General features: G+C 39.8%; 1 protein-coding gene across 4 annotated transcripts in view; it reads left to right on the top strand.

Annotated features, from left to right (window-relative positions):
- LOC148023012 (vesicle-associated protein 1-3-like) overlaps positions 1-17,923 on the top strand; it is a 47,848-nt gene extending 29,925 nt beyond the window's left edge. For all 4 annotated transcript variants that reach the window (XM_087695997.1, XM_087695995.1, XM_087695996.1 and 1 more), the window contains 3 exons: positions 7,218-7,367; positions 7,459-7,497; positions 17,546-17,923. In XM_087695997.1, the coding sequence (XP_087552123.1) occupies positions 7,218-7,367; positions 7,459-7,497; positions 17,546-17,671 (315 nt within the window). In that variant the 3' untranslated portion in view covers positions 17,672-17,923. The remainder of the gene's footprint in view (positions 1-7,217; positions 7,368-7,458; positions 7,498-17,545) is intronic.
- The last annotated feature ends 775 nt before the right edge of the window (positions 17,924-18,698 follow it).

The raw sequence follows: 18,698 nt of genomic DNA, 5'->3' as shown, positions 1-18,698 counted from the left end.
TATCCTGGAAAAATACATCCTGAAATGATGGATTTTGCACTACAGGCAGTGGCATTTCAAGTACTTGTAAAGCCTCTTCAGTGAAATCTGACTCCCTTGATGCGTAGTCTTCCTCAAAACTAGTAAGAGAACAAAGAAAATCATCCATAACATCATCTTCATTAAGAAAAACATCAGCCTCATGCTTGTCATACATGACAGCATCATCTTCTTGAATATGGAACTGATCTTCTTGATCACCAGACTGATCATCAAAGTGATCAACTTCCTTGATGATAACTTCATCACTTCTTTCTTCTTCAGTAAAACAGATTCGAGATTGATTATAACAGTTTGCAAGACTCCAAAGTATGGAAAATACCTTCAAGTTGTCAATACAAGGTGTGTGATGCTTCACTCTTCCATTGGTAAGCTCCTGTGTTGGGTTTGGGGTACTCGAGGATCTTTGGGTGCTTTGGCTCTTGTCCTCTCTCACTCTCTCAGCCTCAATCTTTGGCAAAACCATAGGTAAAGGGTAACAATCATCATCATCACTTGAATCTGAATCCCGATCTGAATCCAAAACATCATAATACTTCTCCTTGAGCTTTTCAACTGCTCTAAGTAATCTCTGAACCTGCTTCAAACTTGAGCAAGACTTAACCTTCCGGCCTTCATGATCATCATGCCATTCATAAGCATCATCAAGTACAGTCTCAAAAGAAGTAAGCTTTTCCCATGATTTATCCAGCCTTGAATCTGAACCTTTCTTTGCTGTTGAAGAGAACTTCTTGCGGATACCATTGAACTGCTTACATAGATCAAACATGCAGAAATACTTACATGACTTTCCTATTTCACAGGACTCATGAACATATGGACAACACTTTGAAGTATGGCCATGCTCAAAACAGATTTTGCATCGCTTGTCCTTCTTCTTGGATTTACCCATAATGAAGCATAGCTACTGTTTCAAAATAACTTGCTTTTCCTTCAACCAACCTCAAAACTTTGCAGTGATAGAGTAGAAGTCTTCAACCTATGGTATTCAGGATATTCTTGCAATTCTAACAGTTTAGGATGCTTGAAGCACTCATTTGCAGGTAGATCTTGAAAAATGCCAAAAAAACTCATTTGTTGACAAGATTTCTCAGTTTTATCAAGCTTTCTTCCATCTTTCATGCGATTCAGGTTATGACTGTCATTGTCATCCTGCAATTCAGATAACCAACCTAAAATTCCTGTACTTCAGGAAACTGCCTGAAAATTCCTGCACTTCAGGTCAGTCCTTCAGGCTAGTCCTGAAAATTCCTTTATTTTTGCATCTTGCCTTTCTTCCTTATCCAAGTGAACATAAATCCTATCCTTCTTAATCATCTCCATTCTTGCACCAACAAATGTGAGTTTGAGGACCACTTGAAACATCCATAAATAGCATATTGGTTCCAGAATTCAAGAACAACCATGGGCAACATATAAACTTCAAGAATGCCATATAGACTTGTTGTAGACATCATAATTGACTGCATAAACACACTGACTTGAATATTACAGCCCCTTTATTGCCTGAATTGATATCAGCCACAAATAGCACTTGATTTTCAAGAATGATATACAGACATATAGCACACAGTATGATTGTTCACAGCAATATGCTATCCAGAAAATTGCAGATCTGATATTTCCTGTCTTTGAACGTCATGACCGCCTTTCTTTATGAACATGCCATCCTGAATAATCTGCCTTGAATCCACAGCATGAGAACTTTTGAAATGTTTGAATTCTTAAGAAATAAGAACTTCAAGATGTCGTACTTCAAATAACTTGACTGCAGGGTTTTTCTTATGCAGAGATGACTTGACACCTGCAACTTGTAAAAGTGCAAAAAAATGCTTGAAAATACAAAAACGCCTTGAATTTGTGAAAGATCATGAAGCATTTTTCCTAAAAAATGAAACCATATCTCCTGTGTCTTCTTGGAAAAGATTGTCTTTCTCTAATCAGTCATTACATAACTGCCATCACTGGCTTCATTCACTGACTGATCCTAACAAATTCTTGCTTTAGCATTCCTGTCGCCTGAATCTCTTAGGACCTGATTCCAGATCTGCACCTAAATCAGGAAATCATGTTCCTGAACCTGGCAGGGATCGCCAAAGTGTTATGGACCATCAGGACCATAACAAAAAATGCAGGAAATTAGCACTGCAAGGAAATTCCTGACACAATTTACAGCCATTATACATACCTAATCTTCAGGAATACCATGCAAACATAATCTACATATCGTAAACATCAATGCTGAACCACTGCCCTGAAAACTATCACAGAGTTTATCATCATCATATTCACTCCTGATCAAATAACTTGAAACAGACATCACGAATATTCAGGACACAGATACACAGTGTTAGAACCAGACATAAGCAACCAGAATCTGGCGCTGTCCTGAAGAAATCTCATTTCTCATCACGCAAGAATACAAAAGACACGAACTCTTGATCAGGAAGGCGCCTGAATGTCAGGTAAAAACCTGAATGCTTCATATGACATCTTAGGTCACTTTCCATATGTTGGTTCTACATGTATGCTAGTACTAAGGTATAAAAGTACTAATATAGTGCAATTCGAGCCTCAACACGTACGGTATGTACGCATTCGTACCAATTCATACCAAAAAACATGCTATTTATGAAGACTAGACCACACAATATCTTTTAACTCCTAAGCCTTATGTTTATTATTATAATTTCAAGTCTCTCTTACTTTCTCTCTCTCCCAACTTCCAAGATGAGTATGCAATTCCAAGAGCATCCCTTTCTCTCTCTCTCTCTCTCTCTCTCTCTCTCTCTCTCCCCTCCCAAATTGGCAAGCCTCTCTCTCTCTCTCTCACACACACACACACACAAAAGAATGAAGAGTCTCTTTGTCCATCCACCCTACACTGTGCTTTGTTGTATGATGTATTACATATACGCTCCCATCTGTCTTTTAGTAGCGCGTTGTGCATGAGGTTTTTACCTTGTTACCCTCATATATTCATCCTATTAACTCAAGTGACATTGTTATTTTAGCTCTAAACATGTTTTTTACTATCTAAATCCAAAATAACTAAGTTTTTGTTTTATTTTGTTTTTCGTACTAATGTCGTATTGTACCTTATAAAATCATAAGGTACTAATTAGCACCATATTTGATTGTACCATATTGTATCGTACCTTTTGTACTTGACAACCCTGTTTCTAGCATTATCTAACTTATTAAATTAATTTTTAGAATATTAAATTTGAAATTAATTTAATAATTGTTCTAGTGCTTGGAAAATTAATTTCACCAACCAATAATCAAATTGGCCAATTTGTCTTCCAAGTGTCCTCGAGCAATTATTAACCCTTGGACCGGCACTAATTAATTAATTAATGTCTAGTCTCTAATGTCACCATTGACATTAGTGGCCAATAAATTAGTCTAGGCCAAAATTTGACACCGAGTGCCACCTAGTACTTGCCAGTCCCATAACTTATTACAACTTTTTCCTTTGGCACCATTGACCAACTAGTATCTTGGGATCTTGGGTCCCACACTTTGAAATAATTAACTTGCACCTCACATGTGCAAGTTGCTTTAGCACATTTGACTAACTTCTAATCAAATGCTATGTAAAGCAATAAAATTCCATGTACATCGAGAGAATAATGCTATAGAAGAGCCTCCAATGAAGGAGTGGCATGATTAGACACTATAGTTGCCTAAGAAGAAGTCTCACACATCATGAGTTGGATGTGTGTTGCTTGTGCAAATATGACTCCTCATGATAGTTGTGCAAGATACTCGTCAAAAGAACATTGGCTCTCATACCGTGTGAAGATACATTTCAAGTTTAAAAAAAAAACATAGACTATGGCAAAAAAGAGATACAAAATAGTGTGTTCAAGGAGTGGAGGCACTTTTTGGGCCCGAGAAGAGGTGTTGAGCAAGTAAAATTAAGGTTGTATCAACTCTATTTTCTGCCTAATTCCACTCAAAAAACAAACCAAAAGCATGTCCTTTTTTTTCCTGAAGTATTTTGCTTTTTTTGGTAGGTACATCTGCTTAAAAATTCCTATAAAGGGAATAATGCCATCTTGTTGATTGTAACTGTCTACTTGTATCAACTCTATTTTTTGCCTAATTCCACTCTAAAAACAAACCAAAAAGCATTTTTTTTCCCAAAGTATTTTTACTTTTTTGGTAGGTACAATGGCTTAAAAAGTCCTATAAAGGGAATAATGCCATCTTGTTGATTGTAATGGTCTCTCTCATGGATCTAGCCCATACTTAAAAGGCTTTAATTTTTTTGGTAGATACAATGGCTTAAAAAGTCCTATAAAGGGAATAATGCCATCTTGTTGATTGTAATGGTCTCTCTCATGGATCTAGCCCATACTTAAAAGGCTTTAATTTGTTGTGTGAGTTTGGGGCTGATGAGCTTAGTCTTCATCACAAGTGCCTGGTTGGATCATTAGTCATGCTGATGTGATCATTCAGCTGGTGCTGTCATCAATTCCTACTGTCAGGCTGCCCTCCCAGAGGCTGTCTTTTATCTTATTGCCTTCTTGCGATAGCATCTAAGCGATCAAATAGCATGCTACCTGGGTTTACTGTGCTGCCAACATTGATAGGCACTGTGACAACTTTCTGCAACTGTGTTTTGCTGCTTGGACCCTTTTGACGGCTTCCTTCATCAGTGGTCCTTACATATCGGCAACTGCTGCATTTAGCTGGCCTCTTTGCCATCAAAGTTGCTTCTCTGCTGCAATGAGATCCAACGCCTAGTTTCAGTGATTTGCTCTTTTCAGTATCGATTTTGAAGGATGATACTCTTGTTCAAACTCCCTCTGCTGCAGCCACCAGAGAAAGTGGCTTTTGGAGTGCTCTTCGCCCCGTTCCTTTGTATCACATCTAGCATCTTTGGTTTGTTCATGCGTTTGTCCACTTTTTCTCTGTAGTCTCTAGTATATATTCATAGTGTGCACCTTTTATTAGGTTAGCCTGCAAGTAGGTGACACATTGTTGCGCATATTTTTCGTTCATCCTTCCAATCAATCTTCTTCACCCATGAGCACCCTCACTTCTGCTGTATAATACTGTGCATCGTGTGGGGTCTGCCAGTGATAGGCCATCTTGATCACTTCTCTCGATAGCTAATCCTTTCAACACATGGCTGCCTTTTGGATTAGGAGGATGAATGCAAAATGGTTGGGCCACATACATAGAGCTTGAGCCTAGAGATATCCAACTATCCTACAACACAATTCTGTACACACTCTCATGTCATTGAGGTAGGGGGTTTACATTTGGAAGCGATATGAATTTGAACGGCCATATAGTTACAACATTATTTGGATACATGACTTGCTGTAATTATTGTACTTGCTGCATGTAGTTTCAGTGTGGAGTTTTACTTTCCACTCCAGTCCAAGTGCAGTTCTCAACTCAGCAGTACATGCTTCGACTCAATAAGCAAACTTAATTATTAGCTTAGCAGCAGTTCTGGTAGTTTTAGTAGTAGTCTAGCAACAACTTCTCTAGGAGTATTGCTGTTTAGGAGGATTCTTGTTTCATAGGGAGCGTGGTGCCACTTACCATGTCATTCTTAGACTTAGTTGTTAGGTATGAAAGGTACGATACTGTATGGTATGATAAAAATGGTGCCTTAATATTTTATAAGGTATGGTATGATATTAGCATGAAAAAAATTAACTCGATTACTTTGGACTATAGATGTTAGAACACATGTTTAAAGCCAAAATAGCAAGGCCATTAGAGTATATAAGATGAATACATGAGGGTAACAAGCCAAAACCTCTATGGTATGCTGCATGCACAACATGTGCTACAACCTACAAGTAGATAGATGGGAGTGGATACATCATACATCAATGATCATACAGAAAAGAGAACTGTTGGTTGGTTGGAGAGAGAGGCCTAGGATGTTATGGCTATCGCTATCATCAAGATCTTTAATGTTATCCGCACAAGTGTTCATCAAGAGAGTTTGAAGATGACTCCTTGGAGATGGATGGTGACTCGTGAGACTCTCGGGCTCATCCTCGCAGATGAGATTTCCATCATCATCATCATCATTAGCAGCACCAACATAATCATCAACAACATCATTTGCGTTGGAGTACTCTTCAAGTGAGTCTGAAGGTGACTTGTCGGAGGTGGATGATAAGATATTCTTGAGCTTGTCCTCACATTAATGAGCTTACCATCATCCTCAAATAGAGCCAACATGAAAAAATAAAAAACTACCAAGAAAACAGCCATAAAACTGTCAAAAAAGGGGCCAGAAATTGGTTAAATGTGTCCCAATCGTCACCAAAGGGAAGGAAAAAATCCATATGGTACAGTAGGTATGAAATGTATGGCATGAACTTGTCCCATACAACGTACAAGTGCAACCATGTTCTCAGAGATCTTCTAGCATTTTTGGTGTTTATTTGCCTGACTAGATAATTTATACTGGTCTGACGTTATTTATGCTTTAGTCGATATGGCCAATCTGAGTTGTCACTCACAGAGAATTTATATGCAGTTTCTCTCACAACCAAGGAGTGACTTCACCTGGGACATTTCAAGGTTCAGGAAATAGGCCAATCCAACATTATTTTGATCATTTTTGGGATGCATATGGTGGCTTGCATTGGTGTGGCCTCTATATAGTTTTGGAAAATTGGGACACAGCATAGACGTCTTCTAGTCTTTCCTTTCATGCAATAGCACTTTCAAAGAACAGGCATGTTTGAAGGATATCAGATGACTATCTTTCTTGATGGAGGTAATGAGGAGCAGTAATCTCTTATGCCGGTAGATTCTTGTTGAGTGCATTCAGCCTACCACGTGTTCAGTGTACATGTGCTCAGATAACTTCATTCTGTAGTTGGGTTCGTTCACTGTTTTTCAATCAACGAGTCATTTGTGGATGATAAACTTATACAGAGCAAGCAGATTTAGCAAGTACAGAGAAACCAAAAAAGATGCTCTTTCTCAGCAGGATTATTGGGCTTTACTAGCCATAAAGATTTCATTGGGCATTTGAAAAATTTAATCCTGATGTTATCTATTAGTGATGCACTCAAATGCTAATTTACCAGCTGACATCATTTTCTACATTTTATATGTACAATGGCTGCTTTTACCTTCCAATGATGAGCGTTGTGGTACTTATGACTCTGCATTTATTTTGGATACAGTTTAACAAACAACCTGGCAAGGAAGTTCATGAGACAAAGTTGAGGGTTGTTTATATTCCGCCACCTCAGCCACCTTCACCTGTACCTGAGTCAGCAGAGGAGGGTGTTTCACCTCGGCCTTTGCAGAACTTGGAAAATGGTTTTCAGACTGTAAGAGCTTTTGTAACTTTTAATTTATCCATTTTGTTATGTTGCACATTTTTGTGTGTGGTACTTTACAGTGCTAATACTTCTTGGGCAGGCAAACAATGCTTTGGACTTGCAGTCGAAACTTGCTGAGGTTGGTGAAGTGTTTGTTGTGGCTGTTTCTTTGTGAGATCTGTCCTTTCTGGCTTTGTCATTCCTTTTTTGGGCATTCAAACCTTTTTATTTTTGGCACATATTGTGAAGTCTGTGTTGATAAATATAAGTATAAAGCAGAAAAGGGCTGTCTTTTGCTACTTCCATGTCATTCTATTTTGAAAGAGTGCAGGTTGAAATCAAAGATTATTTTGAATCTTGATATGCTAGCTGACATGTTTCAATTAATACTATGAGAGAGAAAACCCAAAGTTTGAATCATATTTAGATATTCTCTCTTCCCCTTATCTTCCTGTTCTACGTGTTGTTTACAATAAATTAAGCTTTTCCATTTGATAATATGTTCCTTTCATTTCCCTCTTGCTTTAAACATACATGGATTCTTATGTGTTCACATTTTTTAGAAGCACCCCGGCCATCTATCTTGTTCGTAATTGAAGGTAATTCCAAGGGGCAGGCTCATACTTTTAATTGACATGGTTAACAAAAATGAGTTTGCAAGGGGACACATCTGCATCTAGCACAACATCCTTCTCTTTGTGTTGTGTGCACACACACTCTTGTGTATCTTTGTGGTGTGTTCTTAAGCCCTTTCCTAGAGATTTGCTTATGCAAGCACTAGATATAGGTCATGCAGATATAAATTTCAACTTAGGAAAGTAGAACTGGGCTATGTAAGGTGTAAAAGAAAAACAGATGCTCAAAAGTCTTCTCAAAATTTCCTGTATCTAGCTTCAAAGTGCCATCACAATTCCATTTTGCGACTTTAAGTGTGGTACATAGGTCTTATATTGTTGGTGGGAGAATGGTAGTAGCCACAAAGGAGGTCCAAACTGACAGCATGCTACTTGGGGTTTGACTAGGACCTTATTAAGTGTTTTTATAGAGGACATGCTCTTTGCACGGTATGTAGATAATCAAAGTGAATGTTTTCAATGACCTGATTTGGTCAATAAGACTTTGCTAAATTGTCATTGTACATGTTGGGTGTAAAGGCCCTTTTGCTACTCCCATGTATATATTACTTTACACATGTGAACACACCCTTGCCGGTGTAAGTGTACCGTACCCTAAGTATAAGTACATTCTTTTATTGTTTGTGTGTACCACACTGGTACATACCTATCCTTCGACTCTTCACTCTTACTCAATGCTCACTAGACTCAACGATTGCACACACCTTGATTGATGTGCACACTTCTTGAGTGCTTTCTCGTGCGCTCTTCAAACTGGTATCAGAGCATTGGAAAACGTGTTTGTGTGCTTGAGTACCGAAACAGGCAGTCATTTTCTGTCTGACCAGCAATTGTGACCAGCTGGCATAGGCGACAGGCAGGAAAGTGACGAATAGGTCTGCGACAGCAGTTGCATGACACACATACAGGTCAGCTGCAGGCGGATTCAGGCAGTCGACAGGTCACACTTGACCAAACGACATTGGCAGTTGACCAGACGTAGGTCACGAGGAGGCAGCGGGCATCATGGCTGGCAAGCGCAGGTGCGGGTATCACGTTTTGGACCAGCGGCGCAGTTCCAACACTCGACATGTCAATGGCTAGTTTATTCAAAACATTTCAACAAACTTTCGACAAATTTTTAAAATTATTTCTTGCAAGCAAGGCCCCTGCTCATTGATAGGGGTTCACGCGTGTAAGCATAGACATTTGGCCCATAAATTGCAGACATTGTGCGCATTTGGCCTAGAAAGTGGGTTATTCATGTACAAGTGAAATTTTGCTCAGCTGAGCCAATTTGTGTATCGATGCAATTGGGGCAGATTCATTGTAAAAATTTTGGTGCTTTTCGCATCGGTGATGCATTTTGAACCGATTTGTGCTTTGACAGTGAAGTTACAGCAGATTCATTGCTGAGTGGGAGAAAATTGGACTTGGGATGTTTCAAATGTTAGAAAAGGGCAGCTTCTCTTGGTACATGTATTGCTGAATACTCATTATGTAGTGAAACAGTGGTATATACAGCACTTGGGTTATTGCATTAGGGCATTATGGTGATGTGTAACTGAAGTGGGAGTTGTCATTTATTCAAATGTACTAGATTTGATTCGTGTATATGCCGTGATCAGTACTTGAGACTGAAATTGCAGCAAAATATTTGCTTCTTGGACACCCTTGGAAGTACATGTGTGTGTATTTGCTGTTATATTCAGGAACCTTGCTATTGGCTGAAAGTATTCAGCATTTTATTGTAGTTCTTTATTGTTGAAGATGGCTGGCCGTGCGTCTATATCTGACACAGAGAATCTCTTTGAGATTCGTAAATTTGATGGCAATGCCTTTGATCTTTGGAAAGATCGTATACAAGGTATACTTTTTCTGAAGGATTGTGATGATTCTTTGGCTGAACATAATCCTGTTGCTTTGTCAAATGAGGATTGGGCTAAAATGAATAAAAAGGCCATTACTTATATTAAATGGCTATCACAGATATATCTTGGTTGATATCAAGGAACTTACTACTGCTTATGCAGTTTGGGAGAAACTCAAGGCGACGTACGAGAATACAACTCCTGTCAATCAAGTACATCTCATGTGAAAATTGGCCAACTTGAAGCTTGATGAGTCTAAGTCTGCCTTAGAGCATTTAAATGCTTTCACTGGTATTTTGAGTCAATTATAGGAAATAGACTTTCTAGCTTTTAATCCTAAATTGAGGGCTATCTTCTTGCTCATGACTTTGCTCGATTCATGGGAAGCATTGGTTGTGTCATTGAGCAACAATTCCAACTTGACATTTGATGGTGTGCGTGGTTCTATTCTCAATGAAGAGATTAGACACAAGGCAAGTGGGGAAAGTAGTGGATCAGCCTACAATGTAAGAGGAAGAACTGAAAAAAGGTCAAATATTGCAAGTAAGAACAAAAATCGTAGCAAAAGAAAGGAAAAACAACAAGATGCCACTTGTTATCAGTGTGGATGCAAAGGGTAAAAAAAGCCCAATTGCAGATACTATACAAAAGAACAAGAATATAAGAAGCAGGCTAATGCAAAAGGCAAAAAGAATGAAAAGGATGGCAACTCTACCTCTAAAGAAATAGAAAAGACATGTATATCACTAAGAGGGATGTGATAGATGCCTTGTTGTCAGCTCATGATGGTTTGCCACAATTGTCGTTTGTTAATAGTGGTGCTTTATTTCATGTGACTCCATCTTTGGAGTGTTTTTCTTCTTATGCAGGTCACCTTGGGAAAGTCTATCTAGGTAATAACCATGCATATGATATTGAAGGAACAGGCACTGTATACTTGGCTTTTGAAAATCGTCAAAAATTGATCCTTCATGATGTTAGGTATGTACCTAGCATTAAGAAGAGCTTGCTTTTTGTTGGGCAACTAGATAGTAGGGGTTATTTCACTACCTTTGGCAGTGGAATGCGAAATATACAAAAAGGGTTTATGCTAGTTATTGGAGGTGGAAAAAGGGGAACTCTATATTATCTCTACTGCAAGGCACTTTCTAGAAAGTTTGTTGCAATTGCTGAAGTGTAGTCACACATGGAGTTATGACACAAGCGTCTTGGACATACGAGCCAAAAGGGTTTATAGGCACTTTCTTCACTTGGAAGAGTTGATGCGAAAATCTCAAAGCTTGACTTTTGTGAGGACTGTGTTTTGGGAAAACATGTAAAGAGTTCATACTCATACTCTCATGGAGCGTATAGAAAGGCATGTATTTGGGATTTAGTTCATTCTAATGTATGCATCTTGCCAATAAAAACTCATAGTGGTTTTCATTATTTTGTGTCCTTTATTAATGATCATTTTAGAAAGCTATATCTTCTACTACCATATCTTAAGCTTAAGGTATGGCAGATTGCCCAAAAGATGATAAGGCAGCTAGCTCTATGAAGGGTGTTCCTTACGCTTCAGCTTGTGGTTCACTCATGTATGCTATGGTTGCCACTAGACCTGACATTGCTCATGTAGTGGGAGTTGTGAGCAAGTTTATGTTAAATCCTAGCAAAGCACATTGGGAAGCAGTGAAATGCATCTTACGGTACCTTAAGGGCACACAAAGAAAAATTAAAATGTATTTGCTATGGAAATGTATGTTAAATCTGTAGGGGTATTGTGATGCATACATGGTAGGTGACTTGGATACTTGCAAGTCGATTAGTGGGTACATATTACCTTGACTTGTGGATTAGTTTCTTGGTGCTCTAGATTGCAAAAGATAGTAGCACTTTCTACCACTGAGGTTGAATATATTTCAGCCACTAAAGCTTCAAAAGAAGCTGTTTGGCTTGGTCGTTTGGTCAAGGATTTTGGGCTGCCCACCAAGATATCTATACTTGGATGTGATAGCCAAAGTGTTGTATGCTTGGCTAAGAATGCCATGTTTCATGCCTGTACCAAACATATTGATGTGCGGTATCACTTTATCAAACAGGTTTTGGATGATGGCTTAGTCACATTGACTAAGATCAAAATACAAGATAACCCTGCAGATGTTCTCATTAAAAGTCTTACAAAGGCTCAACAGGAGCATTGCATTTGACTAGTGGGAGTTGGTTAAAGGTTCGCTTAAACCTTTAAGTGGGAGGTTGTTGGGTGTAAAGGCCCTTATGCTACTCCCGTGTATATATTACTTTATACATGTGAACACACCCCTGTGGGTGTCAGTTGGTTAAAGGTTCTCTTAGGACCTTTAAGTGGGAGGTTGTTGGGTGTAAAGGCCCTTATGCTACTCCCGTGTATATATTAGTTTATACATGTGAACACACCCCTATGGGTATGAGTTGATTAAAGGTTCGCTTAGGACCTTTAAGTGGGAGGTTGTTGGGTGTAAAGGCCCTTATGCTACTCCCGTGTATATATTACTTTATACATGTGAACACACCCCTACACCCCTGTGGATGTAAGTGTACCGTACCCTAAGTATAAATACATTATTTTATTCTTTGTGTGTACCACATTGGTACACACCTGTCCCTTGACTCTTCACTCTTACTTACTCATTGCTCATTGCACTCAACAACTGCACACCTCGATTGATGCACAGATTTCTTGAGCGCATAGTACGGGGGAGTTTTGGAAACGGGAGAAATGGAAACGGGAAAAAGTGGAGTTTCGGAGTTTCGGCCAAATTTTGGAAACGGAAAAACAACATTTCGGATTGTACACTAAGATAAATACAGTATTATGTGGGTATGTAAATATATCAATGCCTACAACAACATGTACCCAAATTTCATACAAAATTTTTGAGTCCATGTCATATGATTGAAATCGTGATTCATTACACATGTTACGACTCACGAGTGAAGATTGAAGAGTCAAGACTCAATGGTTGAAACTTAAGACAGCTTAACATAATTAAGAATCAATTTTCAAAACTTGAGGCAACAAATGAATTATAATTTATGACTCATGAATCATCTATGATCTAAAGAGCAGTGAAGATTGACATCAAGAACAGTGGAGATTGACATCAAGAACAATGGGACAATAATCAAGATGCATAATAAGTGAAATACATGTAACTATATCATGTGAATAATCAATTAAAACTCCAAAGTCCAGTGAGCAAGAAGAGGAAGAGGAAGAGGAAGAAGAGGGAGGAGGAGGAGGCGGCGGCGGCGGCAATTGGAGTGCCCCGAAACGGATCGAAGAATGCCGAAACGTTGGTCTGTCGTTTCCGTTTCGGTCCGAAACGGCCGGTCCGTTTCAGCAGCCCTGAAACGCTGTTTCGGGGTACTATGCTTGAGTGCTTCCTCGCACACTCTTCAATACATATAAATGTGGTGTTGCATTTGAGTTTGATACACCGAGGTTTCGTTGGTGCTTTGTATAGAATGTCCCAGGATATGGTGATGAAGGGGTGTTTTACTTACATTAGCTACTAACGGAGAGATGTGTTTAGGGCTAACCAACATGTAACCTTAAGGATTCTTGATAGGTCATTGGGTTATCCTTGCTGGGCATGATTCTTATCTTCTGAGCAGTTTTTAGCTTTGTCCATGCAAATATGATGGATTGCAGTGTAACCTCTTGTGGATGGATGGCTCTTAATGGCTGGATTGCAAGGATAGTTTGTTACAAATGAAGTGGGTAGCCAAACAAAGATGAACAAAGATGTGACCCTATCCCTTACAGGTTTTGATGAGCATTGAAAATGTTGGGCTGGTTGTCTAGGGGAGTCATGCCTTCCTTTGGGCAGCTTTTAAGCGTGATCACCATGCATTTTCCACAGAAGTGTGGACTTATGGGTACTATCACATGTGAGTTCCTCTAGAAAGTATGTGGGTCCTTGTTCCAAAGTCCTTTATAGACTACATGCTATGAACATCAGTTGTCTCATGCAAAGTAGTATCTTGGGTATTTAGGGGGTAGGGAGTGGGTTGGGAATAGTAGTGTACTGAGTCCATAAGCCACAGAGAAAGCCAGATAAGCACGGTTTGCTGACACACACCAATTCGTTTGCCCAAGATGGTCAAACTTGTAGGTCTGGTATCAGAGCTGATGATCCCCTTCAAGTAGTCCACTGTGCAAGCTCCCTTTTTATTGCTCCAGCATACAAGGCTTTGACTTTGACCATGTTAGAAATGACAAGCCCATTAGCACTTCTGAAGGCAATAAAATGTGAAGATATGCTATGGTTTGTATTGAGAAAACACAGAATGTACGAACACAGCTACAATGCCATATCTCAAAATCCAAAATAGGGAAGAAGAAGATGAAATGGAATGAATGATGTATGCTGAATGATAGAATGAATATACACGATGCTCAAGTGCAGAATAGTCCAAGAGCTGATGATTCTCATCGGAGTGAGCTGAAGGAGAGGTTGGAGTGTGTCATCCACTGGCTGGATCTTTAGTGCAATAGCCACCAGTAGGAGCAAAGGACGATGCAGAAAAGTGCAGAAGACTCAAAACGACCTACTGTAGATGCAAACACATGTATCAGGCTGATCCAGAAAAGTGCTCAATGGCTCAAAATGCAGCAGCTGATTGCATGGATGATGATGTGGCAGCCAGAGTGGCTTGATCAGCAGTCACTGAGAGCTGAATGATGACGAGGGAGTGCTGTGAACAGTGAAACACAGTAGTGGAAGGTAACATCAGTAGTGTGGATAGCCTTGAGGCAACAAACAGCAGTCCAACAGGTCCTGGGGATCAGGGCAGCAGCTGTAAACTTGCTGTAGAATCTAGATGGGCTCTTTTGTTATTGAAAGCTGTTTATTCTTGCCCTATGCCTGCATTTCAAGTTCTGACCATCACGCAAGCAGTGCACCAGTGAGAAGTGGCATACTGCAATATACATGTCTCTTGGTCTATCTGTATGCAGCTAGATTCCTCTGTAGCAGTTGGACCATATCTTACAGTTTTTATCGACAACTATGACACTCCTGATCCCTTGGTCCCACCATCCGAGCGTGGCTAAGTGAGACATTGACTGCTATGTACGTTCATGGACCTTGGACTGGCTGCCATTGGCTCCCTATGTGCTAATGTATCTCAAGATACATTGCAATGCCTCTGCCTCTAATGTGCTCTCAAAGTACCTTGCAACTTTCTCGGAGAGATCCATTGTGATTCCAAACTTTCATCTTCAAGGTCTGATAGGCTGTGCACTGTCATAATAAGCGCTTTGTGATGATTACCTTCCCATCCTTTATAATGTCCACTTTCCCTCTTTGTGTGCCTCAAGTACTCCTGGCATGTGCTCTTTTTGATGGGCCACTTGTGATGGCATTGAGTCTTTATTGAAGTAAGTTTTTACCCCTTCAAGGTTTGTCCTCTTGGATTCAAAAGCTCTGTTCTTTTCGATGTTTGAAAGTTTCAGAATAAGATAGTGCCTTCCTTGCATACTCTCCAATCATGTAAGATGAGATGCCAAATACACTCTATTTTTGTCCCAAGTGACTTGGAGTCTTCTTGAGGAGTTCCCTCCTCTTTGCATCCCATGATCCCTTGTGTAAAGTTTCCATCCACCTCCTAGCCCCTCCTTCAAGAGTGGTGTTTGTTACTGCTATGTTGCCTGTCCAGCCTGTTCTTTTGTTTTTGCACTACCTTGATCCACTTTGACTGTGTTAGTTTGCTTAGCTACATCAGCACAATTTTTAATCTTGTTCTCTACATGCCTTTTAGCTCTTTACTTTCATTCTCAAGTTTGAGCGTGATGGCGACACTTTTTGACCCTATGTTGTTGCTTAAGACTTTCAATTTTTTCCTTGCATGCGGCCAGTCCACTTTTGGGTTTCCCAATCAGATTATTCTTCTGATGAAGCTGCATGTTTGCCTCCTTTTGTATTTCTTCTTTCAATTTAGCATACAACATGCTCCTGCCACATCACATTTCACTTTACATTAGAGGCTGCATCTCATGCTTCAGCATTGCATAAATTTCAGCCCTTTTGCCATTCATTCTTGAGATAACAATGCCCTTAATCTCTTCTCCTATCAGGGATGTTTTGATCCATCCTGTTCTATGTATATCATCATACATTGCTTTATTAATTAATTTCAATGCTTTCCCATATCTCTTTGATTGTGGTGAGGTTGCCCAATATCTACCTTTTCATGTATAAGTGAACTTGATTTTTAGGTCCTGGACTGGTGTGTGGACTATCCTAGCCTTTTAAGGCTGTTCACACCTAGTGACCAATACTATAGCTGCTCATGCAAGATGTCCAATCATGTCACAAAGCCTGGGTCGCACAACAGTCATTGCACCAACTATTCTGTGGGACAGTCCTGCTTGGTGGCCTACTAGTATCTCTGGTACATGGCTGCAGAAGTATGTAGGATGTGACCAGTTGTGATAGTAAGCTCCCTGAAAGGGTTATGCAATTTCAGGTGAGATAGTATGTGATAAATGTGGAATACGTGCTATATGTCTCTTGGTCAAAGTGGTAGGGTGAATTTTGAGGTAACAATTGTGATGGAGTTTTGATGTTGTATTGGAAGATAGCGAGGAGAGAAGAGGGGGGCCACAGAGAGAGAGGAAGGGGCCTGGGTGTGGTGGGGGCGGGGTGGGGAGACGGCAATGGCCCTGTCCCATAATGTGCTTAACTGATCCTAATGCCATCACCAAAATAACGAGGCATCCTTGGAGCCATCAGGTGATAGAGACATTGAACTGCAAAGGCTGTGGCTCTTTGTTTGTCAGTCTTATACTGAATGTGTGCAGTGGCTACCAATCAATCATTATGTAGAGGCTGCTATGGTGGCAATGGAGCCCTGGGTGGAAGACCTGCTGAATGGTCCCTGGTATGCAAACGGGAAGGCTGGTTAGGGACTGGGGAAGGCAGAAGGTGCAGAAGTTAGAAGGGGAGGTTTGGCAGGAAGCTGATGGATCAGGTTGCTAATGGAATCAGGCCTGATGCTTGACTAGGGGGAAACGCAGCTTGCGTACACTGGGAAGGGGCTGAAAGTAAGAGAATGCAGGGTCTGCAGGTCATGCAGGTACAGTGGGCAATCTGGGTTCCTGTTTGAGCACAAGGAGGTGATTTCCCTAGCATTTCAGCAGTAAAAGATTGTGATCTTAAGTTACTGTCACTTGCACAGGATTTGCACAACAAACAGGTTTTACAGCCGGTAATGTGTGAGATTCCATACAATGACATGATGACTTCTAGGTTAAATCATCCCTCCTAACCGTGGCTTGCATTTGCAAGAAAGCAAATGGGCTATTACGAATCCAGCTTCGTGATGTATTAACATGTAGAGGTCGTACCAGTTTTGTTGTTTTTGGACAAGGTTTTTGAACTGCCAAAGGTCATAGATCTATGCTGATTTGGTCACTGGCGATTGACCATGATGCGGCCTGGATGAGGGCTGAAAAAAAGGTTGCATAACGGATGGCCAGCAAAGACTCATATATCATGAATTGAGCTAGATTTCTTATTGCACAATGCACATAATGGGCTTAAAATTGGATATTTCCCTGCCTCTTGTTCTACATCTAATGTTCAAAAGACTCTGCATCTTTCTGCAATGCATATTGAGCTTGCATGCTTGTACTAAAGCCAGTTGTTTATCTTACTGTGGTCTTTGTGATAACCAGGTGGCAACAGCTGGAATGCAGAGTAATATGGTGGTACAATCAAAAGCAACAACAGGATTTTCATTTTTATTTGTTCTCATAGTAGGTCTATTGGGTGTTTTAGTGGGCTATTTCTTGAATTCCTAGTGGTGATGGTTCAAGAGCTCTTGTAAATGTGGTGCATATGGCATGGGTGCTTCCTGTCAATAGCTTTACAATCGCCATATTTTCGGCATTATTCAAGTGTGTTGGCTTTTTAGTCCCTTTTCTTGTTTGTACTCCAGTGCCCCCTTACTGTAGCCCATACCTATGGCCCCCTTATTATATTCCAAACCTGTTAAAATGTGCTTAACGTTTTTGTTTTGATGAAGGAGCTATTATGAGTACAAGCTTTTAAAATGGTCTTAGGTGGTGCCAGAAAAGTGAATGTATGCTGCTATGTATATTTACATGTCAAATTATTTTAGTATGGACTTGGATGTTATTTTTGAGATTGATGTCAACCCTTACGGTGGATGATTGCAATATTGTATGGTTTTTTCTTTTCGACTGGAGAATGCAATCAAGAATCGAAGTCTCTGATGGGTTGTAGTATAGTAGCAAAAGAGTTCAATGGTGCTAAGCAAACGTTACAGCACTTGGGAATGGTTGATTCTATTCAACGAAAATTCTTTGATATGTGAAAGTGGCCTGCCTTATTGGTCATGACTTTTATTTTCAACTTTATCATAAAATCTTTTAAAAAAGGCAAAGGAAGCTTTTCAAATCTTAGAATAACTGATATTAGTGAATTGAAAAATAGAAGGATTATTGTTATCCCTTATGCATTAGCTCCTTGCATATGCATGCCCTAAGATGGTGAAAACAAATCCTCGTGGAAAAATAATTTGCCTTTGAAACAAGGGCTGTTTCTTAAAGATGCACGATGAGTGTTGTCGATGGGGCAAATATTGATAGAATATTAGAGTACCTTGTCCCAATATTAAAGAGATACTTGCATCATATGAGACCATTTCCTCGTCTATGGCTTAGCTCTAGGACCATGAATGTGCATGCCTTGAAATTGTAGAAAACAAATTCTTGTGGAGAGAATTCTGTTTAAAACAAAGCTCATTCCTTAAAAGATGTATGATAGAAGTTATGCGAGTGGGATAAGAAATGATAGAATGTTGCA

This window comes from Lygodium microphyllum, chromosome 16, assembly GCF_053477565.2.
Source record: "Lygodium microphyllum isolate KBCC chromosome 16, Lygodium_microphyllum_v1.1.10, whole genome shotgun sequence".
Classification (NCBI taxonomy): Eukaryota; Viridiplantae; Streptophyta; class Polypodiopsida; order Schizaeales; family Lygodiaceae; genus Lygodium; species Lygodium microphyllum.
The sequence above is the reverse complement of the archived record's forward strand: the minus strand, read 5'-3'. Positions and strand labels throughout refer to the sequence as shown.